The sequence below is a fragment of the Peromyscus eremicus genome, chromosome 7 (assembly GCF_949786415.1).
Source record: "Peromyscus eremicus chromosome 7, PerEre_H2_v1, whole genome shotgun sequence".
NCBI classification, from domain to species: Eukaryota; Metazoa; Chordata; class Mammalia; order Rodentia; family Cricetidae; genus Peromyscus; species Peromyscus eremicus.
In genome coordinates this window covers 95,418,009-95,433,280 of record NC_081422.1, presented here as the reverse complement: position 1 = coordinate 95,433,280, position 15,272 = coordinate 95,418,009, and the positions used below count along the sequence as shown (strand labels likewise).

Below are 15,272 nucleotides of genomic sequence, written 5' to 3'. Positions count from 1 at the left end.
ATGTAACCCAGGCTAGTCTCAAATTCTCTATGTAGTAAAGGCTAGTCTTGAACTAATCCTCCTGCTTCTACCTCCCAAGTATTAGAATTGCAGGCATGAGCCACCATGCCCAACTTCTCCTAGTTCCATTACCTTTCTATCTTTTTCTTTCTGACCTCTGAGAATCTGCTCCCTCTGTTTAACCCAAAATTATGAATGATCCCTAACTGTGTCCTCAGTCCAGAACTGTCATCATGTTACATGCTTACCCTGAGTAACTTCTCAGAGCTGCATCTCCACCTGTGATCTTTCTGTTGACTGTGTTCACATTTTATTCAGTTATCATCTTTGGTTGCTCAGTAGGTACCTCCCCATATAACACAAGAACAGTGAAACCATTTTTACCTTTTCTGTGCCCATCCTTGTGTTAGAACTCATTCTCTTCCTGTTATCTGCTGTGCTTGCCCCATTAACAGTGAATATCCTAAGAATCATTACCATGGCTTATTCACCATCATTCTCCCAATGCCCAACATAGAAGAAAAAGTGTTTTATGAATAAATTGGAGCAATAACACTTATTAAGCATTTCCTTTGTCCTGGGTGTTATAGCCTAGCATATGTAAGATACCCTAATTTTAATCCCTAGCACTGAAAAAAATGGGAAATCAAATAAATGTATTTCAATAAATGAATGGGTAAACAAAAAGTGGTATGATACTACTCAGCAATAATAAGGGATACCTTGTCATACATGATAATGTGAGATATTGAGAGAAGCCAATCTACATAGTTGTCCAGTTATTTCTTACATTGTGTCTCAAATAGTAAATTGCTGAGTTAAAAGATATATATTTACATGTACACATGCACTTTTTAAAGATTTTTAGATTTATAGGGCCAGTCTCTTTCCCAGAAAAATGACAAATTTATACTTCTACTATTAGGGTAAGAGAGGTGCCTTGTTCTCCTGGAATGATACATTCCACATGTTGATTTGATAGATAAAAGTACATTATGGACTTCTTGACAGAATTAGTGCTTTCCTCCCAGACAATGAAGTCAGGTCTTCATGCTAATGCAGGCAGTAAATCTACCCACTGAGCCATCTCAAAAATGTTCTCTATTAACCATAGGGGTTTTGGAAGACTGAGGACAGGTAGAGAGGCAGGAAGTAGTAGTGGAGTTAGAGAGGGTCTTGGATTTTGGGATGGAGAAATGATGTTAGGAGGTCACTGGTCACTTCCCTACTGCTTCTCTGATCATTCAGATACTTACTCTGATATATGACTCCTGAGTTTTTATTAATAAGGAATAATTAGATAAATATATCAGTGCACTATGATTAAAGAGATTTCAGATTGATTATACAGTCAAGAAGTCGGGGGTGGCTCAGGCCTCTCATTTTGGTATGAGATGGGTTGGTGCAGCCAGAAAATAGGTAATTTAAGACCCACCTGTTATCAAGGAAAACCTGTATCCAGAAAATAAATATTACAAATAAAAACTAAAGACTGGTCAAAAAAAAAAAAGGTACATTATGTTAATCTGTACTTCATTGATCACTGGTGAGCCTGCACGTTTTTCATTCTAAGACATTTTGTCATTGTTCATTAGTAAAGAACCTTGTTTTTCCTAGAAAGAGTTGAATAATAGTTTAGGAAAGTATGCCTAATAACCCAGCATCACACACGTTTTTAACAGTGAAGAATGTTACTTGTCCATGTCAGAATCTGATACCAATTGAATGATGGTAGCTTTGTCAATAACAAGATGATTTTCCGTGACTGGGAAAGTAAAATATTTTTTAAGTTATAAAATTGTAGCATTGGAGAACAAATCTTCATTTTGTCAATGTTTCTAGTTGAGGTGTGTGGCTTCAGAAATAGTATGAGATGCTTCTGGGCAGGCGGGATAGCACAATTGTGCATCTTGAATGTATCAGTAGTTACAGAAGAAAAGGACCAACACTCCCTTCCCCCAAAAAGGAGTGGATATACAGAAAACTGACGAAATCCGAGTACAGTTCTGTAGCTCATAGTACTAGTATCACTTTCCTGGTTTTGATCATTGAACTGTAGTGATACAGTAAAGTGCACTGTTATTACTGGGGGAAACTGGGCGAAGGGATTCAGAGAAACTCCATGTACTATTTTGTCAACTCCTGTATGTCTAAAATATTTTACAACTTAAAAAAAATCTTTTAATTTAAGTACAATTCAGTTCTTTTGTTACCCTAGCCACATTTGAAGTATCCCCATGTGGCAAACTTCAGGCATATCAGATAGTATAAAGTATTTTCATCAACTTTGGAAGTTCTGTTGGATAGTATATATTCTTTGATTTATTTCTAATTCTAGTAAAACATGAATTTTTCCATGCTACTTTATTAACCATTTGTTTGGCTACTATTCAGGCCTAAGGAAAACATTTTGTCTATTTTCTGAAATTTCTCAAAAAAATACTTGGGGTTTTTTTGTTGTTGTTATTGTTAGTTTAAGAAGTAATCTGACATATGTTTTAATATATATTAGGCATTTAAATTTTCTAGTACTTATGTATTTTGATTAATACAGATTAACTATATTAGGAAATACTCCTGATATATCCCATATAGTTATGTGATAGCTCTCGACATTATTAGTTTATTTCTCCTTGTATCCTTATTCAGCATTCTTTAAAAATTGTAGATTTATAGCTGGGTATGGTGCTGAACACCTATAATCCCCAGCACTTGGGAGGCTGAGGCAAGACAACTGTAATAAGTTTGAGCTAGCTTGGGCTATATAGTACCAGGCCAGCCAGGGCTATATAGCAAGACCCTGTCTCATTCCCCTCAAAAAAAATTAGGTTTCTAAAAAGGTATATCATTCTTAATGCTTGACATTATTTCTTTCTTAATTTTTTTTTGTTTTTTAAAATGTATATTGTGTGTCTGTGTGAGTATATGCCATGTGTGTACAGGTGCCCCCAGAGGCCAATAGATGGCATCATATCTCCTAGAACTGGAGTTACAGGGAGCTGTGAGCTGTCTGATGTGGTTGCTGGGAACTGAACTCAGGTACTCTGGAAGAACAGCAAGTGTTCTTAGCCATTGAGTCATCTCTTGCCCCAACTTGATGCTATTTCTGTGCTCTGTGTTTGGGCTGTTTGGGCTGTATGTCTTTTGAAAAAGTAATCCCTTTCATTGCTGTGTTTAGCTTTTGTTCCATGACACTTTTTATGGTTGGCTACTTTATAGTTTTCCCTAATTACTGGACACCTCTGTTACTGTGGAACTTCTTTCTGCATCAGCTCTATCCAGTCTGAATCTATCTAGTTTTATATAAGCCACCTGAAATGCTGAAGACAAGTTGAGGATGAGGCAGTAGGTAGTTCAAACTCCATTCACATAGCAACTAATTTAAGACACAGAGAAACAAAAATAGGGCTAGGGAGCAAGGTGTGATGGCATACTCCTATAATCCCAGCCCTTGAGAGGCCGAGGAAGGAGAATTGCTGCAAGTTGGAAGCCAGCCAGGGCTACACAGTGAGACCCATTCAAATCCACCTGAAGAAAACCATGAAGAGAAAGGTGATAGAATATTAGAATTAACATTTTTATCTTCCATGTGTAAAACCCAAGCATCATGATGATGTCAGTGTTCCTTCCAAATGATACATTTATTATATTTGTAGTTAAATTATAGGAAAATTTCTTGAAATTGACAGTTCAACAGTTTATCTAGAATACAATCAAAGAATATTTAGAAGATAAAGAATCAGAAATTATGGATGTAGGTTGTATCTCAAGTTATCAAAACTTTAATATTAATTATAATGGTATAGTACTGGTACAAAAACAGTGACCTTAGATCCAAAAGACCAGCGGTTAATACTGTAACCACCATGGGATTTCAACACAAGAAAGATTTCTTTCATGACATGGTAGTGAATGTCTGTAATCCCAGCACACAGGAGACAAAGGCAGAGAAGTTTGAGGCCAGCTTATACTACATAGTAAGACACTGTCTCAGAACAACTATTCTTTTACATTAATTGTTTCTATAGTCACTAAATTCCCAATACCTAAATAAGTAAAGGATAATAATAGACAGCCTACCAAAAAAGAAATAAATGAAGTAGGTACAGTAGTTTCATAGGATTAAAGAAATAAAATATGAACACATTTTTTGTTTTTAAATGGGTAAAGATTTTTATTATTAAAATGTCAGTAGTGCTGGGCATAATGGAGCATGCCAGCACTCAGAAGGCAGAAGCAGGTAGATTTCTGTGAGTTCAATGCCAGCCCAGTCTACATATCATGTTCCATTCTAGCCATGGCTACATAGTAACACCCTGTCTCAAAACAAACAATCACCAATGACAGTGATGGTCCCATGAAATTTATATTCTCCTTCACTGCTATATTTATCTTTCCTATCATTACCTTAATGCACTGTTCTCGATTCATCCCTATTACACATTCAGTGGTTCAGCAAATCATGTTGGCTATACCTTTGAAATAGATACATCTAAACATCTGCTGCACTGTTACTATATTGGTCCTAACTTCCCAGCATTCCTGCCTGGCCACTTGCAATCCTGTTTATTTCCCTTTTGCTTTCCTTGACTTCTATGTGCCTGAAAGCAACATCCAAAATCATCGGTTTAAAATGTGACTCTTATCGGGTCATTTCTCCATTCACTGTTCATCAGTTGTGTCCTGGTGTTCTCAGAGGTAGAACAATTCCATTATAGAGGTCTATGGCTCATGCCTGATTAGACTCCACCTTTCCTTTCTGACCTTACCTCTTATACTGTTCTTGCTTTCTGTGCTTCAGCCACATTAATCTCCTTATCCTTGTAGTAAATCAAATATGATCCCAACTTAGGACCTTTGCACTTAAGATTTAACTGCCTGATATGATTTACCTGGTAATACCTTTTTGACCTGCTCCCTCTCCTTTGCTCAGCTGTTAATAAAGTTGCACTGATTTCTCTTTTTAAACACCCTTATATTTTTCTGAATCCTTACCCTGATTGATTTTCCCCACAACACATATCTAATGAATTATATGTTTATTTACATGTTACTCTTTTCCAACTAAATTTTCACCTCAGTAAGGTCAAGGCTGTTTTTTTGTTCACTGCTATAACCACCAGCACTTAGAGCCAATGATACAGTAGGCATTTTGTGTTTTGTGATTAAATAGCATTGACAGAATGTTTTTGGAAAGCTACTACTGTGGATTTTACAAGCTGTTCTTTAAGGATAATTAAAGAAGTCTTATGCAGATGGTAAAAAAGAGAGAAAGAAATATACATGAAGCAGGGTCCAAGAATACGGGACCAACAGCAGTAATGAAGATTGTCTGTGTGTGTGAGAACAGAGAAGATGATAGGAGAATAATTCCCAACTGTAGAGGAACTTTCAAAATTAGGAGTAGGCCCCGAGTGCTACCAGGCTTTGAGAAGAGAAAGGTTGACAGAAGCAGAAGGTTGGTGCAGGAAGCAGTAGAAAATGTGGGGATAGGTGGCTTAGAAACATGTCAGAGGGCTTGAAAGTGGATCAAAAAACTATTCTTGATCCATGAAGAGAACAAACAATAGTGTTCTTTTTTTTGTTTTGTTTTGTTTTGTTTTGTTTTTCAAGACAGAGTTTCTCTGTGTAATTTTGCGCCTTTCCTGGAACTCACTCTGTAGCCCGGGCTGGCCTCGAACTCACAGAGATCCACCTGCCTCTGCCTCCCGAGTTCTGGGATTAAAGGTGTGCGCCACCACCGCCCTGCAATAGTGTTCATTCTTGAGCCATGAAGATGAGACAACTGTCTAGATATAAGCTTGTTACTGTCATATACAAAGGTAAGAAGAGTAACATAGGAATTATCAGTTAGGCATATACAAGAAAGCAGAATTGAGATACTACTTAAAGTACTGAGTATAGAATGTAAAAAAACAAAGGCCTATATTAAATATCAGCAGCAAGTTATATGATGGAGAATAGAGATCATTGATTAACTGCATGTGTTTAATTATTTTCTTCTTTTATTATAGGTTTCTCTATTGTTCACAGAAAAAATGGATCACTTAAGGATTTGGGGGACTCAGCTATCACAATACTCCTGTACCACCAACTAAGATTTATATGACAGTTTATGGCAATAAATTTTCATAATATGGAACCACTGAAGAATTAAAAGAAGATATTCTTTCATAAAAATACTATAGTATCAAGTTACTAAATAAAACTAAAATATATAATATTTAAATTATTAGACTTGCTAATATAAGCATACATGTGCAGCAGCTACTGTATACTGATAGTTACCAAACCTCAAATTTAAAGATTTCCTTTCATGGAAAAATTACTATATTTTGCAAGAAGCCACTAAACATTGTCATTAAATATTTTGTTCAGAGAAGTATCATTTCAAGAAACAAAGTCTATAAAGTCCTACCACTAAGTGAATTTGATATTATGGCAGCAACTTACAGACTTGTAGTTAGCACCGTGAACCATTATAGTAGTGTGCTGATAGACCGGCGTTTTGAACAAGCCATACATTATTGCACTGGAACCTGCCACACCTTCACACATGGAGTAGACTGCATTGTAGTGCATCATAGTGTTTGTGCAGACCTCTTGCATATCCCTGTGTCTCAGTTCAAAGATGTAGATCTGAACAATGTGTTTTTGCCCCATGAAAATGGGCTTTCCTCAGCTGAAGACTATCACCATCAGGCCCTCACAGGCATACCTAGGGCCAAGAAAGCATCTACATTTCAGAATACCTGTAATGTAAAGGATATTGCAGGAGAAGCAATCAGCTTTGCCAGTGGGAAAATAAAAGAATTTTCCCTTGAAAGACTCAGAAATTCAAACCATGCAGCTTACAAAAAAGGAAGGAAAGTTAAATCTGACTCATTTAATAGGAGGTCAGTTGATTTTGACTTACTCTGTGGCCATTATAATAATGATGGGACCTCTCCATCCTTTGGCTTACTCCGGAGTTCCTCAGTTGAGGAAAAATCTTTATCTCATAGAAATTCATTTGATACAAACCTGACTTCTATGCTTCTTCAGAACTTTTCTGAAGAAGACCTAGTTACTCAGATTTTGGAAAAACATAAAGTAGATCATTTTTCTTCTGGGACAGACATAAAAATGTGCTTGGACATCTTACTGAAATGCTCTGAAGATTTGAAAAAATGTACAGACATCATAAAACAATGCATAAAGAAAAAGTCAGGAGCTAGCATCAATGAAGGAAATGGCAATGATGCAATTTCTAACTCTGAAACTGTCTATATGAATGTCATGACCAGGCTAGCATACTACCTGAGAAAGTTACCATTTGAATTTATGCAGTCTGGGAATAATGAGGCCATAGATTTAACAGAACTTGTCAGTAATATACCTAACTTACAACTGACTCCATTCTCCCCAATATATGGGACTGAACAGCCCCCTAAATATGAAGATGTTGTCCACCTATCAGCCCTTGACGCTGGACAGTTTCAGACTGTTGAATTGCAAGATAACAAGCATAATTTTAAACAAGCAGACACTGTAAAAGCCACTCCAAACAATACAAATTCCTTGTGTAGCTTGGAGGTAAACAATCCTGAAACTCTAAAACCTGTGCAGCTTCAATCGCCATCATTAACCATGAACCCTATAGAGAATGTTTCTTCTAGTAACTTAATGGAAACTCTTTATATTGAAGAAGAATTAGATGGGAAGAAGTCATTATTAGATAAAGGACAGAAAACAGAGAATGGACAAGGTCAAGGTCTGCTAAAGGTAAATGAACATAAAAAATTTTCAGACCATGATACTCATCTTAAAAAATGTCCTGCCTCAGTGCAAAATGAAATTGGTAAGATATTTGAAAAGCCAACGATGGTTCATCCGCCTAAGGAAGAATCTAAATTAGAAGTTTCTACCATTGAACTAAAAGGCCAGAGACACTTTATGAATCCTAATAGTCAAGAAGAGATAGACAAACTGTTAATGGATTTGGAATCATTTTCACAGAAGATGGAGACCTCTCTTGGAGAACCACTTGCCAAGGGTAAAAGCATCAGTTCTCTAAATAGTCATAGTCATTTGACTGGTCAAATCCATGAAGATCTTGAGCCTAAACCTATAGTCTCCTCACCTGCAGAAAAAGTCTCACCTTCCTGTCTAACAAGGATTATTGAAAACAATGGACACAAAATAGAGGAAGAAGACCGAGCCCTCTTACTTCGGATTCTGGAAAGCATCGAAGACTTTGCTCAAGAACTAGTTGAATGCAAATCAGGCAGAGGAAGCCTATCACAAGAAAAGGAAATGATGCAGATTCTACAGGAAACCTTGACAACTTCCTCCCAGGCCAGTCCATCTGCCTGTAGGAGCTCTGTTGGTGAGAAAGCCAAAGATAGTACTTCAGTTGTTTTGATTCAGCAGACACCAGAAGTGATCAAGGTAAGAGCCAAAAATCATGAGTCCTGAGAAGTCTTCAAATACATGTTTTATTGTTTGTAAAGTGTATAAACTGAAAATAATTTTGTTAGCCATTTCAAGTTCTATGCTAGGAATGATCTCAGTTCAGTCAAAAAGAAGCAAAGGATTTGAATTTAGCGGATTGTTTTCATCTGTCCTGTCCATGCACTTCATCTTCCTTCTAGGTTCTGTGACTAACAGAAAGTCACTTAACCTTAGTATATATCCATGTATGTAAAGAATGAATACATTCATGTACAACATGAGCAGTGAAATATGACACATAGAGTAGATAATTTAATATTAATCCTCATCCTTCCCAGGTAACCAAGAAACCAGTCCTTCACATATGTACATGCTTCTATAAGGTGAAGGATAGGGTACAAAAGACAAGAGAGCCTGAATTTATTTTATTTTTATTTATCTATTTTTATTTTTTTGGTTTTCTGAGACAGGATTTCTCTGTGTAGCCTTGGCTGTCCTTGAACTCACAGAGATCCACCTGCCTCTGCCTCCCAAGTAATAGGATTAAAGGCGTGTGCCACCACTGCCCAGCTAGAGCCTGATTCTTAAAGAGCTGAAAATCTAGCTGATGAGACAAAAATTAATGTTCCTGAACAGTATTTAAGCATGTAAACAAAGCACTGTCAGTGCAGCAGGCCTTCAAAGAAAACATGTGTGTGAGGTTTGTTTCTCTGTGCAAATAAGAATAAACAACAATCTAGAACCAAAGACGTGTTTTCCAAAGGTTTTTCACTTTACCTCTAATTACTTTACTGATTGTGAACACTTGGAGAAAGACAATTATCTAACCATTTGTGTAGATGAGCTTGTCAGTGAAGCAAGATGCTTCTTTCTCAGAATGTCCAGGGGTTAAGCAAGGGGCTCTGCCCCTCCACTTAAGGACTCAGTTTGAAGCCTCCACGTTCTTGATAGCCTATTGTACAACCTGGAATATATAGAATATGAAACCTGTGAGTTCACTAAGAAGAAAAAAAGAATGGTGTTTTAACTATCTGTCCCAAATATGACAGACTTTAATTTGACTCATAATCTACTGCTCCTGACCAAAAGTCCATGACACGTAAAAAAGCACATCAACTATTTGCTAAACCTAGTATCTACTATGTGGAGATTATAAATGTCAGCATGCATTCATTCACAGATATAAAGCCAAATTAGTAAAAGTAAGTTATAAAATACATGAATTATCTTGAGATGCACAAATTTGTACTAAAAAGAGGAGGAAGTACAGGGATACAACAAATACAATGTTCAGAAAAATAGCCGTGGAGCAGGGAAAAAGGTACAACCAGGGAAAATGGGCAGAAGGCCTCAGTAGTTTACGTAATATCATCTTTCTACTCTGGGTGGTAAGTAGTTTCTCATGTTACTTATGCCATTTGTATATTCCTAAACATTATGTAATTTTTAAAAGTTGAATTTTAGAGATGCTAAGTTAAAAAATAAAGACATAATGGCTTTTGCCTTTAATCCCAGCACTCAGGAGGCAGAGTCTGGTGAACTCTATGAGTTCAAGGACAGCCTGATCTACATAATGACTTCCAGGGCAGCCAGAGATACATAGTCAGACCCTGTTCTGAAATAAAAAATAAATAATAAATAAATAAATAAATAAACAAACAAAGAGTTAAATATTATTTTAGCCTTGTTAAAATTTTTGTTTGAGGGCAAGATGAGTTAGAGAGTCAAGCACTTTCCATGCAAGACTTAGTTCAATCCCTGGGTCCCGGGGAAAGGAGAGAACTAACTCCACAAGTTGTCCTCTCACACCTGCACACATGTGCCCACACAGACGCATCATGCACACACGTACACAATAATAATATATAATTTTAAAGGATTTTTAATTTTTTGTTTATTTTTGAGACAAGGTCTCATTATATAGCCTTGGCTGGCCTGGAAATTACTATGTAAACCATGGTGGCCTGGAACTCATAGATTCTACCTGCCTCTGCCCGCTGAGTGCTGGGATTACAGACCATGCTATATCACCCAGCAAGGTTTTAATTTTAAATGTGCATGTATGTACATGTGATTACAGTGCCTGCAGTAGCCAGAAGAGACTGTTGGCTCTGTTGGAGTTGGAGTTGGAGTTACAGGCACTTTGGAAAAGTGTATGCATTCTTAATTACTGAGCCATCTATCCAGCCCAATATATAATTTTAAAACTTCATTTGTTCTGGGCATTGTGGTCCAGTTTTTTAATCTCAGAATTAAGAGGTAGAAGCAAGAGAACCATGAGTTCAAGGCTAGTGTGGAATATATAGTGAGTTGAAGACTAACCTGAACTCCCTGAAAGACCTTGTCTCAAGAAGACATAGCTTGATATAGCCATGGATATAGCTCAGTGATAGAGAACACTCATCTATCATGTAATACCCAACAGCAGTGGGGCATGAGGGAGATTATTTAATAAAACAAAGTGAACTATGATCAGATGAAAATTTCTTCCTGGTACACATTTATGGCCATTGTTCTGTGTACTTCTTTAGTTGCCAGAAACATTACATTTTAAAACAGTATATAGTACATACTTAGTTATTAAATGATGATTTTGCTCAGGTGTTCACTGAACATTTATGGAAACTCTGGATCTCATTTGTTGATTCATAAATGTTGATAATGTTAGTTTTAGAGAAAAAGCCCAACTCACAGTCCCAAGGGACCTGGTCTATCCATATTTTCAGAATTCAATTCAAGAGATGACAGTGGTGAAGATAGGAAGGAAGTTTCATAAAAGCACTGTGGCCATCCCAGGAGAAAGAGGACAGTGACCTAAGGCCTGTCTTCAGCGAATTGACAGAGCTTTTACGTTCCAGAAAAGGGAACAGAGGCAAAGGTTAAAGGTTCACATAACTGGGGGTTTGAACAGCTTAGCAAAGCAAGCAGTCTTGGGTAATCCATGGTCAGGTTGATCATTATCCCTAGATGGTAAGCTATGCTTTTGGGTCACAAGGAAAGTTGCTGTTTTCTGTGGGGGTAGTTCCAGTTTTTCTCATGGGATATTTATCTATCAGATCATTTTCTCCTGCATACAAGGTGATTGCAGGAAAGAAAACCAAGGCAGAATTAATTCTTTCGGGTTTAGAGCAAAGACTGGAGATGTCCAGATACTACATCCAGTCTTAGTTGCTCTTATTTGGTGTTTTGGGGTTGGGAGAGGATTAGCAGCTTCAGATAGACATTCCTTAAATGACTTACATATCTATGTTCAGAGTTGAGCAAGAATCTGACCCAAATTTTAGTGTAGCAAAAGAAATAGGTTCAAAAGAACACCAAATTTTTAATCTTTCTTTGTGTCATACACACCCAAATGAAGAGTCAGTGATTTTTAGCAAGTATAGTCTCTAAGTTCCTATTATAATATCTTCAGTTAAGTTGGGTCATCACTGAGAGAGAAACTGAATAAATTCATTAGAAAACTAAAAAAAAAAAAAGTCTTTTCATATTCAAGGAAATACTGACATGCTTAACATGTTATAAAGGACAAAAAAAAATACCTATGTAGTAACCTCAGACTGTTAATGATTTCCTGAGAGCTACAGTTATTGTAAGCTAAGCTTGCTAAGACATTTGGATATATTTTTTCAATAATCTGCCTACTGAGTGGAAAATGTCCACCCTCTCTGATGACCTATTATAATTTCTCACAACCATTATAACCAGAAACTTATTGTGGTACCACATTTTGAATGTTTATTAAGCTTTCTTCCTACGTTGTCTCCTATGGAAAAAAAGGAGACAATTAGGGAGTGGGTCCCTGTTAATACTCCCAGTCTTGGCAGTAGCTCCCTCCTGACATTCTCAATCTAACTCAACAGCTAACAATGCCACACCAGGTACTGAATGAGCTTCCTAGGGTTTTTGTTTTGTTTTGTTTACAAATGTGAACTGAAGTCGGAATGTGATTTAAAATATCATCTCCCAACATTCTTTTAAATAAGTTTCTATATCAAAAAATAGAATAAAATTTGATGATATTTGCTTTATAAAAGTTGAAAAATATTATTAAAAGTTAAAGGGACAAATAATATGAGATGTTTCATACAGGAAGATGGCTTTGTGCAAGAGGCCATATCTCCGTGCTTTAGTGATTGTCCTTTCTCGTTTCATCTTTTCTTCCCCTTGTTACTGGAATCTTAGTTGGTCTTATAATAAAAACCCGGAGCCAGATATTGGGGTAAATGCTGAAAGATCAGAGAGACAAAGGAATAAGCCACTAGAGAAACTTCTCACCATTACCGAATCCTCAGGCTGAAAGGGAGGCGAGATCCTGTCTCCACAAATCCTCAGACTGAGTGCCTCTGAGTCCTCAGGCGAAAGGGCTGAGTTCCTGTCTCTTCCCACCTTATATGCCTTTCTCTGCCCAGCCATTCCATTTCCTGTCTCAAACTTCCTAGTGCTAGGATTAATAGCGTGTGTGCTTCCCAAATACTGGGAGCAAAGGCATGAGATCCCAAGTGCTGGGATTAAAGGTGTGTGCCACCACTGCCTGGCTTCTATGTTTAATCTAGTGGCTGGCTCTGTCTTCTGATCTTCAGGAAAATTTTATTTGTTAGAGTACAAACAAAATATCACCACATCCCATGAATTGTTTTAAGACAGGAATTGGCTGCCTTTTTCTATGAAATACCAGATAGTTAATATTTTAGACTTTGTATGTCATAGAAATTAGTGTTATCTTTTGTGTGTATGCATGTGAGTGTGCGAGAGTGTGTGTGTGTGTGTGTGTGTGTGTGTGTGTGTGTGTGTTTGCACTTAAACAATCCTTTAAAAACGTTAAACTAGGGTCTGGTGAGATGGTTCACTTCCAAAGAGTGTTTCCTGTGCAAGCATGACCTCAGTTTGAATCTCTAGCACCTACATAAAAAGCCTGGCATGACAATATATATCTATAATCACAGTGTTGTGGAGCAGAGACCAGTAGATCCTGGAAGCTCACTAGCCTGCAAGCCTCGTCAAAATGGTGAGCTTAGCCGGGCGGTGGTGGCGCACGCCTTTAATGCCGGCACTCAGGAGGCAGAGCCAGGCGGATCTCTGTGAGTTCAAGGCCAGACTGGGCTACCAAGTGAGTCCCAGGAAAGGCGCAAAGCTACACAGAGAAACCCTGTCTCGGAAAAAAAAAAAAAAAAATGGTGAGCTTAAGGTCTGAGAGAGATCTTGTCTCAAGAGAATAAAGGAGAGTGATAGAGTGAGACACTTGTCATCCTCCTGTGGCCTTCCACATATGCTCACATGAAAACATGCACCTGCATCCATGTGTACACACAAGCAAACACCACATATACATACATACCACACACAGAAAATGTTAGACTAGTCTTAGAGCCAACACTTAGAAAAACAAGCACTAAACCAGATTTAGCCCATGGACTACAGTTTGCCAGCTCTTGTTTTAAGCAAATAGAAAAGTGTGGTGAGTTATATAAAAATGCTCTTATCACCCACTACTTAGCTTTATTTTTTACAGTATTTGTTTCAGATTTTTGTATTACTGGCTTTGGTTTGTAATAGGTTTTTCTGTCCCCCTCCCCCATAGGTTTTTCTGCCACCACAGTAAGCCAGATCAAGCTGAATTGGAAAAGTATAGCAACAGGTTTATTTGTGCAAAACAACTCCCAGGCAAGTTCTCCAACCCCAGAGATCAAGGCTGGAGAAGCTGCTCCCACAAATGAAAGCAGAGAGACTTTATAGGTTGTAGGCTAGGGGTGATGATGTGTCTGCCACAAGCTGGGTTTGTGCCCAAGTATGGTCAAAAGCTGAGCACTTTAGGCAGTGACTTAGGCATGGGCAGTTTCAGAGAGTGAGGTTTGGAGAGAGAGAGACAGGAATGGGGCAAGCTGGAGGTTCCATCTGAACAGTTTAGTTTGGTTTGGTCTGGTTATTCATTTTTGTTATTGTTTGTTAGTTTCAAGACATGATCTGTCTTAAATGCCTTCTGTTGCCCATGCAGGCCTTGAACTTGCAATCCTCTTTCACCAGCTTCCCAGATAGTTGCAGTTGTAGGTCTGTCATGAGGTTCGTCTGCCTTAATGTTTCCATTAGCATCTTGATCTTTCAAAAATTTTCTTAGATACAATCAAACCCATAGGCTACCTCTCCTCACTAGTTTCTCCCTTTTCCAGAAGTTTCTACTATTCTGAGATCGTTTATCTACTGCTGTAAGCTTTTTTTCTATTTTGTTTTATTTTGTTTTGTTGGTTTATGTATTTTCTTGCACAAGCTAGGCAGGTTCTCTACTGATAAGCTGCATTCTGAGCCTTTGTTTTGTTTTTGTTTTGTTTCAGGACAGTCTTGCTGTGTATCTCAGTCTGGTCTGGAACTTGCTATGCTTATGTCTTAGTCTCCTAAGTATTAGGATTATAGATATGTGCCGCCACAGTTAGCCTATGATTTCTTTTAAGAACTGTTTTAAAATTATGTCCTTTTTGTTGTTTTGATTGTTTCAGACAGCTGAAAAACTACCAGTTACTGAAAACATTTTAATTAATGGGCATGTAGGCAGTATTTTTAAATGATACTGATGATGATACATTAAAAAAAAAAAGATTTGACTTGACAGTATTATATATCATTAATATTTTAATATGTATTCAAAATAATTTCCCAAGAGTAAGCAGTATGTGTTGATCAGATAAAAATTAAATCCAAGCTGCTGTTGTGAGAGGAAGCCAAATAGAAAATACTTAGAGGATATTCAGAAATTGGATACTGGCCTAGACCAAGGTCAGCAGTCTAAGGCCCTTGGGCCAAATCCACCCTGCTGCTGCCAGGACCATACCCACACCTGCTCATTGAAT

General features: G+C 37.5%; 1 protein-coding gene and 1 non-coding gene across 2 annotated transcripts in view; one reads left to right on the top strand and one right to left on the bottom strand.

Moving 5' to 3' along the window:
• The window catches only part of Ppp2r3a (protein phosphatase 2 regulatory subunit B''alpha), a 141,689-nt gene that overhangs the window by 33,226 nt on the left and 93,191 nt on the right, over positions 1-15,272 (top strand). The window contains exon 2 of the mRNA XM_059268459.1: positions 6,015-8,430. Coding sequence (XP_059124442.1) covers positions 6,439-8,430 — 1,992 coding nt within the window. The 5' untranslated portion in view covers positions 6,015-6,438. The remainder of the gene's footprint in view (positions 1-6,014; positions 8,431-15,272) is intronic.
• LOC131915748 (small nucleolar RNA SNORA24) lies at positions 1,687-1,812 on the bottom strand. The gene has a single exon (XR_009380403.1). It is a non-coding gene; the product is annotated as a small nucleolar RNA SNORA24 (small nucleolar RNA).